Source organism: Rhinolophus hipposideros, assembly GCF_964194185.1.
Source record: "Rhinolophus hipposideros genome assembly, chromosome: 3".
Lineage (NCBI taxonomy): Eukaryota > Metazoa > Chordata > Mammalia > Chiroptera > Rhinolophidae > Rhinolophus > Rhinolophus hipposideros.
Window position 1 is genome coordinate 55,047,832 of NC_138049.1, and position 16,459 is coordinate 55,064,290.

The following is a 16,459-nucleotide window of genomic DNA, read 5'->3' on the forward strand; positions in this document are numbered from 1 at the left end:
CCCCCCCCCCCCCCCGGGCAGCCAGCGCAGGGACTCCTGCACCCCCGCCTGGCCTGCGCCCAGCCAACGCAGCCCCGGCTTCAGTGCGCGGCGGGGAACACCCAGAACCCCTCTCCCCAACCCGTGCCCGATTGGGTGCCCCAAAGGGGGCCTCCTGACTCAGCCAGAGGGAGGGACTGGCCGCGGCCACTCTTCCTCTGCCAGAGTGGCGGAGGGCCCCCCAGGCTGGAGGAAGGGACCTTAGGGTGTTGGAAGGACGCAGACAGTGGCATGGGACCCCTTGAGTGGTGGAGGGTACTCCAGAATGGGGGACTGGCTTCTGCCACTGTGCCCCTCCGAGCGACTCTGGGATGTCATGGAGCACTTGTAGTACCCCAACTGTCTTTGTTTCCAAGCCCACAGACTGGATGTGGCTGGCCCTCGACCCCTGGAGCTTTCCACAGGTGGGAGGCCTGGATCAATTCAAGATAAACTGCTGGTGGTTAGTTAGTGCTGTTTTTGCTGTTGCTACTTTATGTGTGTGTGACTGGTTTTAAGTGTTTTATCCCAGTATTTTCTTCTTAACTAATGTCGGTGCTGTAAGTGACACCTAGAGAAAAATGCTATAAAAAACGTCAAGAGGTTGTAAGATGTTAAAGAAATGTGGTTTGCGGGAGTACTGAGCTAGCCTTCACGTCACAGCGGCATTACCAGAGTGGGGCGCTGGCAGCCCTCATGGTGGTTTTAGCTACAAGGGGTCTGAACATCCCAAATGCAAATATCCGGTGCAGTGGCAGCCCGGGTTTAAAGCTAAGCAGAATCCAGGATGCCTCTCTTGGATAATGCAATTGAGATGTCTGTCCATGCATTTCTCTTTCTCCACGCTGGTAGACATAAAGCTGCATCAATTTTTAAGTTAAAAACATTTCTTGCTGGACAGTCACAGCAGAGGCCTCCACTGGAGTTGGCAACAATAGCACTTGACATTGGACTTGCCCTTCATGTGGTTTCATGTGTGTTATTTCATTTGAGCCTTACTTAAATCCTGTTGGAAAGAAAGAAGCGCTGTTATCCACATTCTGTATAAGAAGAAACTGAAATGTGGAGGTGTCAGTTAACTCCCCCCAGGGTGCTCATACATAAGTGCAGGGCTGGTACACAAACGTAGGTGTTCTGACTGCAGTTCATTTCTATTACTACTGCTGGTGGTGTCTGTTCTCCGCTTCTTCCTTGGCACATAATGTGGGATAAAAGTAGAGGAAGAAATCACCATTCCCGGTGCAAATGCGTATAGTGTGGAAGAATGACCAATCAACTGGGTTCTGAAGGAAGCAAAGTTCAGCTCTCTATGCTGAATTGGTACCTTTGGTAGGTGTTTGGGGGTGGGGCGCCTCCTATTCTGGGAAGCTCTTCCATGGATAAATCTCTGTTCAAGTGACAGCTGGAAACTCAGTTTTGAACCCTAAAACTGAACAAACCTACTCTATAGTTACAGGTGGAACCTGAGTCTGAATGAAAATGTCACTCTCTGGGCTCTCTTATTCCCGATGAAGCATTCTGTGAGGAAGCATTAATTCTAACCTAGTATTCTGGTCTTGGTGCCCCTGAAAAGCCAGGATTCTCTGAGAGACCAAAGACTGGCCTGCCACAGTCCACACACGTGGGAACCAAGGATTGAGAAAAGATTCTTTCCTCTTGTTTGGGAACTTCTCTTGTATAGAACGTATGGTCTTTCCAGGGGAAGTTTTTCAAATCCCTACTCAGGAACTACCTAGAACTGGATGTTTAGAAACCTTTGCATGACTCATATGCATACAGTCACCTTCATGAGGCTAGGAGGACTTCTGGGGGGAAAACTTTATAATGAGGAGGGAGAGGCAGAGGAGGGGGAAAGGAGAATTGGATCTGAAACAAAACAGTTGAAGATTAGGCGACGTAAAATCAAGAGTAATTGTGAGTCGACGCCACTGTGGGGCGCCAAAGTTCTACTCGGCTAAGGAGCGCGGCCGTCTTGGGTGCGAGAAGTCCTGGGGAACAGATGCACTCGGGGAAGAAGTGGCGGGGTGGGGGAGGGAAGGGAGAGGAAAGGAGGGGTGGGGCCGGGGTGCTCTTTATTCTCCAGTAAAAGTCGCCTGGGAGACTTCGTTACATAACAAGTCTGTACGTGGAGGATGAGTTAGAAGGAAAAGAGGGTGTGAGTGGGGGAAAGCTCTTTAGAAAAGAAGAAAATCTCGGACCACTGAGCTCACCAAGGAGCACAGACGCTCCTCTGAGCTTCAGAAATTCTTGGGTTTCTCAAACTGGGGACCCGACCTTTTTTAAACTGGGCGTGAGAAGAGGGGAGACGGATTTGGAGAGGATCTGCTCCCCACAAGCACACCAGCTACCCCGCCTCGCCTCCCCGCCCCCCCCCACGCCCATTTGGGGGCTGTTTCTCCTCCTGGGCGCCACGGGGTTGCCCAATTCCATCTGCAGCGCCGGAGGACTCCTCCGTCGGGATAAAGGGCGGCCTTCCCTGGCCTGCGAGCTCCCGGGACGCTCAGCCGTCAGCTGCCGGGAGGCGCTGATTTCCTCCTGCCGCGGCTTTTGCTGCGGGCAGCGGAGGGCGGGGGGCGGGAGGCCGGCGGGGCGGGGTGGGGGCGGGAGGCGGGAGGCGGGAGGCGGCAGCGACCAGCAGAGACTGAACGCCCTGGCCTCGCCAGGGTTTATTACATCCCAGCCACCTGCAAAGGTTAGGAACGCGCATTTACAGACGATAATCCGAGTTTAAATATTAACAGTAAAAGCAGAACCGGTGGTATATTTACCTAGAAGTGAGCAGATCTTTTGCCAGGGGAGAGGAGCTCAAAGGAGGCCAGGCTCCCAGGCCTGCGGGCCTGGTGTGACGCTTCCGGGTGGCCTCGCAGTCTGGCCGCGACCCTCCTCCCGAGCTTCCTTCGGGTGTGGTTAAGGGGGGAGGGCCTTGAAACTGTTTGCTTTGCCGAGTCTGTCGGAGTCAGCCCCGCACAGTTCAAATCTTCTGCTTTGTCATATTCTCCTTTTTAGGGGCCTCCCCGACCAACACAAAAGGTGGCGGGAAGTACGTTGGATCAATAGCAAAGATTGTTATTTAGATAACGAATTAATCTCCCTGTTATAATACTTTTCATAGTGAACTTTGCGCCCCTTCCATAAGAAAAAGGAATTTAAAGGGAAAAAGTCTCAAACAGGATTAAGGTTTTAATTACAATTCCCTATCGAAAAAGTATGTTTGATGAGCTGATCTTATCAATTAATAGTAACATTAAAGCTCAAGAAACAGATTCACAGAAAATATGCTCCAGGGCGTCTTTTAAAAGTAATGCACCCAGGAAACCAGTGGGCAGCAGGCCAGCGATGATGTGGCGTTCCAGCAGGTTTCGGATCTGCGACCGCTGGGACTCGGCCAGTGCGGGGCACGCAAGTGGGGCTCAGGCTGGGGCGGGGGCAGCGGGCCCAGCGCGGGAGACCCGGCCATGCGGGTGGGAGGGAAATAAATAACGGGCGCCTCTTCCAAGCTGAGGCCCACATCAAAGTTCGGGCCCCATGAGGGCCGTGCAGTTCACTGCGTTTGGGTCAGCGTTATATTCCAGGGGCAAATAAAGTAATTTGAACATGCACCAACAGTTTTCCATAAAATACGAGTTAAAAGAAGTAATAGAACTAATCACTGTCTCCTCAAATCAAGTAGAAAACATTTCAATGCACTAATTAGAGCAATTAGAATAATAAGCCTCTGCCTATATGTGGTAAGACAATGTGTACAAACAACTTTATTTAATGTATACTGGTAATCAGCGATGCGTGCCTGCTTGAATGCTTAGCGCAATAAAACTACCCTCCGTCCGCCCAAACAATCAAATACAAATTAGTTTAATGATTGTGCCTGCTGAATGTCTTAGAAATCTACAGGCAGAGGCGAGTAAATAGAAGCATCCTTGTTTGCCTGCGTCCCCGCCCCGGCCGGCCGCGAGGCCGGTGAGTGGCCGCAGGCGGGCGCGACGGGAACGAGCAGGAGGCTGAGCGAGCCCGGCAGAGGCCGGGCCCCGCGCCAGCACAGACCTGCGCCGCGTCAGAGCCGCTGCTTCTGCTGCTGGCCGCCTGCCCACCCTCCTCAGTCAGTTTCCCGCTTCTGTGGCTTGGCCACATACCCCTGGCCCCAAGAGCCCCTGTGCCCGTGCGGTCTCACCTCCTATGAGGTGAAAGGCCGCTTTAGAACCCCCAAAGCCCCTCTACGAGGGTTTTAAGAATTGATTTCCTTTCACCAGGCGACTCGTCTCAGAAGCCTTGGAGTGCTAAGGGGGGTGGGGATGGGGGTCCGTAGTGCTGGGAGTACCCAGGCGTCAGAGGCAAGCCCAGGCCTCGGGTCATGGGGCGCGGCTTCTCTCTGCTCGCTGCTCTCAGGTCTGACTTGGGATGATGGGGTGCCCAATGGGGCTCCCAGCTTCCCTTGGTTGGGGAATTGGATTTCCTTCAGTGTAGAGATAAGAGCGACTTTAGACCCCGCAGGGAGTAGTCGGTTGCCGAGGGTTTGGGGGTTCATTGTTCCTCCATCTTCAGGGCTTGGAGAGTAAGTTCCTCTCCACTGGAGGCAGGGAGCTGAGGTTGAGAGCGCCAAGAAGTTTGATCGGTGTTAGTTGAACTTCGCATGCCAGCTCTCTGCTCCCTTGCTGGGTTCCTTGGCCCTTCCCAATCTCCCAACCCTCACTCCCCACCAACGAACAAACAGGAAAAGGTCATATTACTTTTCTTCACAGGCAGATGATCCCCTTTTCCTCCCCAGTTTCCTGCAGTTTGCCTCCTCTTATCTACCCCCTCTTTCTGAGGTACCTTCTCCCACGATTGCTTCTCTTATGCAGAAAGCAATGTCCTGGGCCCAACTTTACAAAGTCAAGTGGAAAAGCCGCGCAGGCGGCAGAAAGCTAGGAGACTCACTCGCCCCTGGACTCTTGAACCGCAGTCATCTCTGCGACCCATCATCATCTCTGCCCTGGCGGAGCGAGCCCCCAGAGAGGCCCCGCCAACTCACTGCAGCTAAAACCAACTTCCCCAGGGGCTCGGCCGCATCCAAGGCGCCTGCCCTCACCCTAATCACTACCTCTATCCTCTGCTGTCCACGGGCGAACCCACCAATCGTCTACACCCCCATCCCCCACCCCGCAGAATCTCTTCAATGTGGGAAAGTGATGGAATGGCCCACGTCTTCAGGGCTGTGGAACTTTCCCCTAAGGGTTCAGGCGTCCAAACCGCGGGAGCCGCAGAGAATCCCAGCTCCTGGCAAACACTCAGGGGCTGTTCAGCGTCCAGGAGCGAAGGCAGGGTAAGAGTACAGGGAATGCTCCGCTCCTCTCACTTCTCTCCCCTCCCTGCGGGGGCCAACAGGGCGGTCTGGGCCTTTTTTTCAGTGGCCTGGGCTTCCCCGAGATAGGGGCGCACAGCTAGGCTGGGGGCGCCTCCTCTGCGCCCGAAGACTGAGCAGATGCCGGCAGCCAGCACGCTGGCCCGCCTGGCCCAGGTGTTCTGAACAACTTTGAAGGAATATTTTGTTAGGGGAACAAACAAAAAGTTATTAACGTCAAATCATTCTCTCCAGAGTCTTGTGCTGTGGAACATAAAAAGTCCTCTGACGGAATGAGATTTCCTAATGGGAGGAGGAAAAGGACTCCCAACACTTTCTACAAGGATTTGTCTAAACCTTAAAACCCAGTGATTTACAATGGCTAATTTGTGTTACAAACCCGCAAGAAACTTTTTCTTTTTCCCACTCTCCTGCTAAATTGGCCATATTCTTGTGTGCATGGCACTTTTTTCTTTTTAAACAACAAACTCAGAGGAAACATTGCTAGGAGGAAATATATACGCTCCAAATCAAAAAGGACACAGATTTATATGTACTCCAGAAGGAGGTTTCTATCGCCATCGTTCTGCACGCCCGAGAGTTAATCGTATACAATTTACAACAATCAAAATCCCCTCCATATTGCTCAGATGGGGTCCTAAAGCTCCCCTGTCTTTCTAGCATCAGTGACAAGTGAGTCTTTGTGGGGCATTTATTTCCTTCTTTTTTCTAGATGACAGCTCCTCTTTCTAGCAGAGAGCTGTGTGCCGCCAGCTACAGACCGCTCCAGAGCCCAGACTCTTCACGCAGGAACCGCATATGGAAATGCCCCCCCCACCAAATCCCAGACAAAGAGCTATAAAAACTCAAAGACGTGGAAGGAATAAACTTTAAGATATAGATGCACTTTTACTGGTGTATGAAATAACATTTCAGACATTTGTTTAAAAAGTACATCTTAATGTTACCAACAACCAGAATTCCAGGAACAATAAGAGAGGCCAGGGTTGTTTTGAAGGGGTATGATATTGTTTCTAAAACCTCTAACAGCTAAGCCAAGCAGAGTTGTTATTAAGGTAAAAGTACTACATGAGCAAGTTAATTAACTTTTTTCTTTAAAAAAGAAAACACATTTCCTAGCTTCCTACCAAACACAAGAACAATGTGAAAATATTCTGATTGTTTCTTTATCTCCATAACTAAGCAAAGCCTTAAAGAAAACTAAAAAAAACATTTTCTGGCACTCCCGTACCCACGTCTACATAAGATGGCATTGAAATAACTCTGGTCCAAGTTCTACAAATGTGGGCAAGTTTGTTCCATGTTTTGCTAGCTGACTGGCAAGCCCTTGCCACTTTTGAATTATTTCCCATCCCGAATCAAGTGGTGGGAATAGGAATCAGGAGACCTGGTTTTCTTCTACCACTATATGCCCCGTTAAGAGATTGTGTATCATTGAAAAAATAAACTTTCCTGCACAGCGCAAGTGTTGGTATAAAATTTAGCTGTACATCTCATTTAGTCATATTGTCAAGATTCATTCCTACTACTTTAAGATGCACCATTTTCTTCCATTTTAAATAAAAACTGTCCCTTTTGCCTCACTGAAATATACAAGCAGATTCAAAGAAACATTTTTACCTCTGACACCCTCACTTTACTACCCTTCTATCTTTTTCTGTATAAACTTCGTTCTCTGCCTCATTCTGTAACTTGTCTAGGAATTCAATAGAATCTAGAACAGAGTTCTATAAGCTGATTGAAAAATCAACAAAGACAAATCACAGAGACCAGTGATAAAAAGATAATTTCTCTCACCCAGCAGCCCAGCACTCCCTGAGCTGCTTCCATGTCGTAAGGCAAATGAAAGGCAAAAGAATGCAGGATATAGACCTCCGTGTGCACGTACCAATGCACTCACATGCCATTTCCCCCATTGAGGCTGATGCATTTCTTTATTAGTTGCTTTTGGAGAAATAAGTAGAAAGATGAGTGCCTTTATTAAATCCATTTCACCAGAAAAATTTGCCAACCAGTGTGTGGCTTCCACTGGTAGGAGCAGGAGGGCAAGGAGAAGAGTGCTTTTGTTGCTGCATCTGAAATATAAAGGAGGTAACTTCGTGGGAACCGAGAATGTTTAGAAGAGTCAACCATAATATTATTTGTGGCCATTCCCTCCATCTGACCTTCACATAACTCTCCCACATGATTGTTTCTCCTTCATCTTACATCATAAATTTTTAAAATGATATATTTCGAGGAAACACAGGAGCTCTTTCGGGATGGCTGTATTCTGCATTATTGTCTTTAGGGAAAAGAAAGGGTTTGTCATTATGTCTAGCCAACATTTTAGGGGTGACTACCCCACAAATTTCTCCCAGTGGCAATGATGGAGTTGTTCACTTTAGCATGTAATGCATTCCCTAAAACAGCATTGAGACTGCCTGAGTAGCTTCAGAATCTGAATGCAAGCATGGGTCAAAACCATGGCGAGTCCGTTTAACACGTGATGGTTTCCAGTCGGTAGCCCTTGTGGCTAAGAACAAAAAACGCCTTCTCAAGGTCCCCTAAAATGCCCTGCAGAGGGCAGATGCTGCTTGTTTTCTGCCTACAATGGAAGAGGATATTGACCCAGAACTCAGATCTATACCCAGCTTAAACATTTTACCCATCAGCATGTCTGCGGTCACAAAACACTTCTTCTTTCTGTCACTTCGCGTTCAGACTATTGATAAGATCATTTGGCTGAATCTGTTTGGGACCTGTGTAATATTGACTAGGAGTTAGAAAAGATGATCAGATGTAATAAGCCCAGAAACTACCCTTCAAAATGGACATTTATACTAAAACCAATGTTCCAAGGAGGACTTCAAACACATCAGCAAACTTGTAAACTAACCCTATATTGCTTGGATTTCTCACTAACCTTAAAACTGATTTTAGTAAGGGTAATATTCCATCTCAGACTATGTGAAACACTTATTAGCACCACAGTCTTGAGTGCTCCCATATATTCTTTTCTTTGTTTTTTTGTTTTAGAGCCTGTTTTCTTGCCCGATGAGAAATAGAAACTATTGTATAAACCATTGCAAAATCCATCTTTTTCTGTAAACTTAACAGGAATAATATATGTGACCTTTCTCTATCACTTGGTAAACACACATATTGCATATGGTCAGAAAATCTTTGTTGAAAGATATTTGTTAATTGCTAAAAAGAATAATCCCCTTAACTAAGCCTTGCTTTCCAAAGATCCCAAATTATGTGAGGACATGTGGGTAAAGATTAAAGTCCACCTAGTTCCATCGATGCTTTCCAAAAAAGTGAAATCGGGTAAGGTAAAACTAACCTAGAAAGAAGATGCAGGGATATCTGCATATATTTAAAGAGGACAAACATCTCTTTGTCAGACCATGAAATGGCAAACAAATTGAAGCTCAAACCCAATGACCATTTCAATTTAATGCTACAGGCACAGTGACTGAAAGGTTTTGGAGTGATAGTTTTTGCAAAGAAAAGTGAATCAGAACAGTAGTCTCACCTAATAAAAAAAAAAAGGCTTCTGAAAGTTATAAACATGAAACCTGGCAGTATATGCATAAAATTTATTCCAAAACTTTATGAAGTATAAAGGAAGGGAAGTATTTTACATACAACTCAACTCAGTCAGTATAAGGTCTAGGGTTTTTTTCCCCCTTAAAACTTGGCACTATTTTAAAAATAAAATAAAGATATTTCAATAATTAGAACAAACTATGAAGGTATTGTGCATTTCTGTTTTATGTAGATAATAAAATATTACTTTAACATAAATATATAAGGATCTCTGCGTTTTTATTTTCCCCACAAGCACAACCAAATGTACCAAAACAAAGTATTTTTAAAGAGACTGAACAAAAAAAATTACATCCCATATAGATTTTGCTCACCTACTCATTTAAAGCTACAGAAAAACAGTTTCCAGAACCTTTTTGCTTTAAAAGAAATAAATATACATTGAGGCAGGCCACTTAAAAATGATATGAAAATATTTCCCTGGGTAGCATTAAAAAAAAGAAAAATAGACAAAGAAACATTTAAACTATTTCTGCATTTCAAAAGACAGATATTAAACATATATACATAGTGGTAAGGTTCAGTGGTACCTTTCATTTTAGTAAACCTCTGGGAGTTAGAGGAGCTACAGACACATCCCCTGAACTCCAGCTTCTAACCTTACCCACTTGGTAATAAGAATCTGAAAATTCATTTCCTCCCTTTACCATTGGCTATTTGCTTCACTACAGGCCAGTCCCCACACCTCAGGAACAAGCGGTGTGATGCACCCCGAAACAGCTCTATGCCCATCTCCTTGTGACATTCGTTGGGGGAAATGAAATACAGGCAAATAAATATGCCCATTATAAGTCATCATTTATCTTGCAAAACATTGAAAATGAAACAGTCACAGGTTTTTGAAAAGACAATATAAAGCATATTTCCTAAAACCTTAACTACTGAGTGCAAGCTAATCTGATGCTGAACCATAATTTTATGGTACTGAGTTTTAATTTTTTAAAATAAAAATTTACCTAATACCTAACCAGAAAAAAAAGCCCCAGTCTTTTAAGATGAATAAAAAGTGTTTTCCCTTTTAGCGCCCTTTTGTGCTGATTATTTTTCAACATTTTAACTGATCACAGTTTAATGGCATTTATTTTCAATATAGTTACAGTTTTGTTTTTCACCTACAGTTCCCAGTAGTCTTTTGTTATGGGAGTTAACTATTTTTCCATCAAGATAAGGTCAAAATGCACTTAAAACTATTAACAAAGGGAGAAAAGGAAAAATTGAAAAATAGCATTTTTCCCCACTTCATTTGGCTTCCTTAGTGAAAAAAAGGGGGGGGGGAGCTGTTCAAGTCAAACTGGTATTTTCTGTAATAAATTACAGGAGAAGAAGGTGTGGGACCTTAAATATGACTTGATAAACAAATGGGCTAGTGAAGACTAAACCAGTCTAGAGTGGAAATATTCTCTGTATGCATGTGGGTATTTGTGTGCTGAGAAACAGTCTAGGCATACACCATTAAGTTCCAAGATTATTTTCTTTGTTTTTAAAAAAGCTATTAGAGGAACAAAGTTTAACGGCTGCTGTGAGCACAAATAATTCCTCATAATGAAGTTATTAAAACTGAAGGCAGAGAACTATACAGGGGGTGTCTGAAGATATATATTTCCCTAGTTCTCTTCAAAGTGCCACTTTCTTTCTGTTGGACAACTCTGGAAATATATGTAACCTCCACATTTCCTCTGAGCTCTTTCACAATGGGCCCGCTTGATAAAATGAAGCAATCAGTCACTCACTATCGATTTTTCTTTTTCTCCCCTCTGCAACCTCCCCCAGAAACACTGCCTGAAAATGAAGTTTACTTTGTGGTTGGTAACAAAAGCCAATGCTTGACTCTCATTTTTGTATTCCAAACTGGATTCTGGTCGTGGATAAAACGGGTAGATCATACACTTCTCCTAAAAGCAGAGATTTATTTATTTTGTATGAAGCCAACCGTTTTGCTTTGGTAAAAGGAGCAAATAAAAGTTACACCAATATAAGGGAGGAGGGGGGATCTGAAGGTAACCAAAGTTCACAAACAGTAAGAACAAGTGGCTACACAAGAACATTAGAAATGGAGAGTGGCCAAGAGCTGGCTGCAACTCTCTCCACTGAATAAAACAAAACAAAACACAAAACCCGGCAATTTCAAAATTAACTGTGGGAGAAAGAAAAATATGTTCATGGATTTGTTCATGTAAACTTCAATTTTCTTGCAGTGCAAATTTATGTGGTTAGATTTTGCCGACATCAAAGAACGTGTGTTTTTTTCCTCTTTCCTGATGGGGATCCACATTAAATAAACACAGCAGCATGTGCCAACTCTGAGCATCAGGAAGCTGTGTTTTGCGTTTATCACGGTTTGGTGGATTTTTTTTTTTGTAATTTATTTAGTTTTGCCAGGTTAACTCATCTCTCTCTCTCTCTCTCTCTCTCTCTCTCTCTCTCTCTCTCTCTCTCTCTCTCTCTCTCTCTCTCTCTCTCTCATTCTCTCATTCTCTTTCTCTCCACACACTTCCCTCTCTATGAGACAGTCTACTCCATTGCCTGGGCACTAGCCTGTAAAGGTCAAAACACATCATTACACCTGCTACCGTTTAAAGGATAGTCCAGTGCCTTAGTTGCGTTCCTTGTTTTTGTTCTTTTTAAGAGACGGGGAAATAATAATTAAAAATAAAAGAACAATCAGAAGTTAGAGTGGGAACAAGGGGGCCGGGAAAGGGCCGTGGACCGAAGGGGAGGGGGAGCCCCGCGCTCTGCCCCTCCCCCCGCTCGAGTTCACTGGACGGGCGTCTGCACCCCGTGGTGTGGTGGCGTGTCCCTACTCCCCCCGTACACATCCTCGGCGCCCGGCAGAGTCCCTCCGGGAGGGGTCATCCTTTTCTCTTTTTGTCTCCTGTTACAAAACCAAACTCTCACCACCTCCTTCTCCAGCTGTAAGCTGTCCGCGAGGGAGGTGATCTCCTGGGCCGAGGGCTTGGGGCATTTGAGGAAATGGCTCTCCAGAGCCCCCTTGACGCTCACCTCGATCGAGGTCCGCTTTTTCCTCTTGCGCCCCTGCGCTGCAATCTTGTCTATGCTGGTGGGGCTGCCCGAGGACGAGTCCGCCTCCTCCAACCACTTGTTCAACAAAGGCTTCAGCTTGCACATGTTCTTGAAGCTCAGCTGCAGGGCCTCAAACCTGCAGATGGTGGTCTGCGAGAACACGTTGCCGTACAGGGTGCCCAGCGCCAGCCCCACGTCCGCTTGGGTAAATCCTAGTTTGATCCGCCGCTGCTTGAACTGCTTGGCGAACTGCTCCAGGTCATCCGAGGTCGGCGTGTCCTCGTCCGAGTGCGGGTCGTGGTGTGCGCCGGGGTGGCCTGGCGGGCCCTGCGGGGGCGGCGGCGGCGGCTGCTGATGCGGGTGCGAGTGCGGGTGCGGGTGGTGGTCTGCGTGGTGCGGCTCGTCGTGCGCGTCCCGCAGGCCGTGGTGGTGCAGCCCGGCCGGCTGCCCGCCGGCGCCCAGCATGCCGTTCACGGTGAAGCTGGGCTGCGAGTAGAGCAAGCCGCCGTTGGACGCTCCCATGGAGGGCGGGAGGTGCGCCGCAGCCGCCGCGCTCCTCCATGCCCCGGGCCCCGGGTGGTGGTTGGCGGCGTGGTGCACCAGATGCGGCGGCCGCTGCTGTTGCTGCTGCTGCTGTTGCTGCTGCTGCTGCTGTTGCTGCTGCTGCTGCTGCTGGTGCTGCTGCTGCAGGGCGCCTGGCCCGTGAAGCTCGTCGCCGCGGCCGCCCTGCTGTACCACCACCGAGGGCTTGATGTCCGGCTGGCCCAAGGGGCTGGTGGACCACGGGGAGCCGTCGCCGCCGCCCCCGCCGCCGCCCCCGCCCCCGCCGCCGCCGCCACCTCCCCCGCCGCCGCCGCCGTGGGACAGCGCGGTGATCCACTGGTGAGCGTGGCTGAGCGGGTGCCCGTTGCTCTGCAGCGCGCCGTAGTCGCCTTGAACCAGGCTCTGCGCCTCGCGGTAGCCCCCCGCGCCCTGCTGCATGCCGCCTGGCGGCTCGGCGTGCACGATGGAGGCGCTGGAGGTGAGCAGGCTGTAGTGGTTAGACGCTGCGGTCGCCATGACTCTCGGAGCCGGACTGAGCGCTCCGGTTAAAGGAGCCGCGCATTTGACAGTTACTTTTTCGCCTCGGGCTGCTCTCCTCGCTCGCTCGCTCTCTCCTCTCTCTCCCCCAGCGGGCAGCTCCGACGCCCGCTCCGACGCCTTCTGTTGCTGCTCCTGCTATTACTGCTGCCGCCGCCGCCGCCGCCGCCTCCCGCCCGCCCTCTCTCTCTTTCTCCTCCTCTCCCTCCTTCTTGCTTCGCTCACTCTCAGGCTAGCTGCGCTCTCCCCCCTCTCCCTGCTCTCTCCAGCTCTCTCCCGCTCTCTTGGCAGAGCCGGCTCGCAACGGCACGCGCCTGAGCCCCGCCCCCTCCGCCCCCTCCCATTGGCTCTGCGCCCTTTGATTTACGTGGATACCACTAGCAACCTCCCAGGCCGGCGCCACTGATTGGCGCAGAGCTGCCCCTCCTCCTCCCCCCGGGCGCGGAGTCCTCATAGCCCTCCTTTGGTGCCCCCTCGCAACCCTATTCAGCTTCTCTTGGATCTCATCTCCCTTTCTCCCCAGCCCCCCGGCCTCCCCCTCCCCTCTTGGATGGGCCCCGCCCCCCATCTGTCTCCCCAACAGACAGGCCGGGCGGGGATGGGGGTGCAGGGCGGGCACCCGCCCCGGCTCACTATCCGTCACAGCTACTTGGGTGGGTGGGTGTCAGTCCACCTCTTCCCTGTGGGGCTGGCAAGGGGGGAGCGTGGTAAAGAAGGAGGGAGAAAGAGACAGGCCGAGTTGCACAGAGCCAGGGGGCGTCTGATTTTTAATCACCTTGGGATATACACACACATCAGCGTGTCTTAAACCTACTCAGAAGCCAGACTTGTCCCGCTGTGGAAGTCTCCTTTCCCTCCACGCTTAGAATTTCAATGTGCATGTGCTCCTTGCCCTGGGGTGTGAGGATACTTTTGCCGCTAATAAAGGTCCTCTTCTTCCCTGCCACCCTGCCGCTAGCGCACGCTCTCTTCCTTTTAGGTGCCAGGCCCAATTGTCTCACGGCCCCTCCGCGAGAGGCCCCCACGAGAGGCAGGCTCAGCCCGCGTATTGGCTTGTGACAGATTCCTGTTAAGGCGAGGAGTTGATGCTTTGACAGCGCAGCACGCAGGACTGCAAGCAAAACAAAACTCTAAAAGTCTCTGTCAGATTCCCACACTAGGGCGCGCGCACAGTTTTTGTTTTAGAAAACTGGGGGCCTGCGCGCAGACCTTTGCCTTGTGCAGGAGCTTTGGTTTCTCGGCCTCGGGGTGTGGTGGAGGCACTAACGGCCACCTGGGGAAGCCGAGCCATAGGGGCTGCGTGCGCGCTTCTCTGCGTTCCTGGTACTCTTGGTTGCAACTTTTCCGTTAGCTACTTGGAAGGGGAGAAAGTGTGTGTGACGGAAGATGGGCCGATGCTAGGGGAACCTTCCTATTCAGTAACTTCTGCGGGGGCCATCGGGTGGAGTTGGGCTAAGTCAGCGGTCTGGCTCTGGCGGGCGTATCTCCCTGCTTGGTCTTAGGCCTTGAACTCCAGAGCAGAACTGCGGTACAGCGCACAGGCGGTGCCGCGCCACTCGGTGCGAGCGCGTCGCGCGGTCAGTTCCTTAGCCGCCGGAGCAGGTGACTGCAGCGGGTCGGAGACTGCAGGTCGACTAGTAGAGGTCCCGGCGCCGACCCAGGCTGGAGCGTCCGGAATACCACGCAGGGCCAAGCGTACGACGGGGTTTACACTGCGAAGCGAATCAAAAGTTGCTGCCAGGAAGGGCAAAAAGACCTCACGGAAATGGATCGCGTCCCCACCTCTCACCCTTGGCCCAGCGCTTTGTAGCTCTAACGCTGGCACTGCTGGAGGTCGTGGGCTTGTAAAGGAAGCCAAGTCAACGCTCAAGGGGAGCATTTTGGGGCCTCTGGGCGTCTTAATCCAGACAGCCAAGTAGAGCGGGCCAGAGAATTCATCATGACTAACGAGGAGCCGAGCTCTTTGGGGAGTGGCTGAGCTGTTTATAAATCACCACATCGAGCACCCGCCGGGGCAAGGCGCTTTGGCTGAGAATTTCCACGTGCCCAGTGTTTATGAGCGTGTATGTGGGAGAGAGAGAAATGGCTAGGGGAGGGGCGAGCCCACAGGCCGCCAGCGGGACGGACCTGCGTCCCCCCACGCGCGCACCCGCGCGGCGAGGCGAGGACACACACCGTGTGGCGCTCGATCTCAGCGCAAGCGCGGAGCCACTCTGGCCGTGCGCCTGGTGGCTACTAAGAATCCCGTAACTTTGCCCAGCTCGGATACAGGAAAAAGTCCGAGCTTCGGAGGGCGCAGGCTCCGCAGCTGGCCCTCGCAGCTCGTCTACTGCGAGCGAAGGGACTGGGCGGCGATCAGCACCGCCTCCTCCCGGCTGCGGCTCCGAGTCCCCAGCCCTGGGCGCGCGGCTCCGCTGGGGCTTTGGGAATGCACAGGCCGCTTGCTGGCCGCATCGAGTCCTGGCCCGCTGCACCCCTCTCACCCCTCCAGTCCCCTGCCTCTCCTCCTCCCCGCATTCCCCCACTGGGAGACTCGGAGCTCCCACAGATGGAAGAATCCACCCGCCGGGAAGGGCCGCGTCCGGATATCAGAAGCTCCCCTCCCTTCCCCCTTCCGGGGGCAGGTGTCTGCTTTTCTCTGGATTTGATTTCACATTTCTCAAGGGACAAGGCCCTTTGCAGCCCGTGGGGTGATACACTCGAGGGAAAAAAAAGATTTCCAGACGCATCTCTAAGGGCCCCGAGGCTGCCGGGCTTGGAGTTAGTTTAAAAGTCCCCCCCTTTTTGTCCCCTCCCTTCCGATAGGGCGCTGGTGTGTGTAAGTGGGGGTGGGCAAGCAAGGCAGGCTGCACATGGACATCAAAACTTCCTGTCTGTAAAGGGACTTCGCTGGCGATTCTTGCTCCGAGATCCATCCCAGGGAGCCATCCTTGGTCTCCACTCCACCCCCCACCCCCGCCTCATTTACTGGCGAGCGACAGAACCGAAACATTCCCAGCAGGGTAAGCTCTGGTGGTTCTACGGGGATTCATACCCCAATAAATCCTCGGGAGTACACAAAGCAATGTCCTACCCCTGGGCCTCAGCCTCCGAATCCCACTCCCACCCTCGGAGCCGGGCCAATCGCGGGGCGGGAAGGGCTGGGCGCGCAGTGTGGCTCTGGGGACCACCTCCCTCCACAGTCACCCCTGCTTCCTCGCCAGTCGCCCGAGGCCCGGTTGGCGCGAACGCTGGGTCCTGAGTAGTCTCGGCTTCTGGTCTGCCTCCCAGCGCGGCTTCTCCCTGGGGCTCCGAGAACCCGGGCTCATGGAGGTTTTAGCTCCAGATGGGGGCTTCTCCATCCTCCTTCCACCCCTCCCACTGTCGCCTGCGTCTTTCTTTGCTGTTGATTCAGCCTGTCTGCCTGCC

The 16,459-nt window shown here is 50.8% G+C and overlaps 1 protein-coding gene across 2 annotated transcripts; it reads right to left on the reverse strand.

Moving 5' to 3' along the window:
* Positions 1-6,281: 6,281 nt before the first annotated feature.
* POU3F2 (POU class 3 homeobox 2) lies at positions 6,282-13,295 on the reverse strand. 2 transcript variants are annotated; one of them, XM_081045142.1, is made up of 2 exons: positions 11,951-13,295; positions 6,282-7,431 (listed from the first exon to the last, which is right to left on the reverse strand). In XM_081045142.1, the coding sequence occupies exons 1-2, from the start codon at positions 13,028-13,030 to the stop codon at positions 7,348-7,350; spliced, it is 1,164 nt and encodes a 387-aa protein (XP_080901268.1). In that variant the 5' UTR covers positions 13,031-13,295; the 3' UTR covers positions 6,282-7,347. The 2 variants fall into 2 exon arrangements, with proteins under 2 accessions (XP_080901268.1, XP_080901267.1); XM_081045141.1 differs by lacking the exon at positions 6,282-7,431 and having other exon boundaries at positions 8,927-13,295.
* Between the last annotated feature and the right edge of the window lie 3,164 nt (positions 13,296-16,459).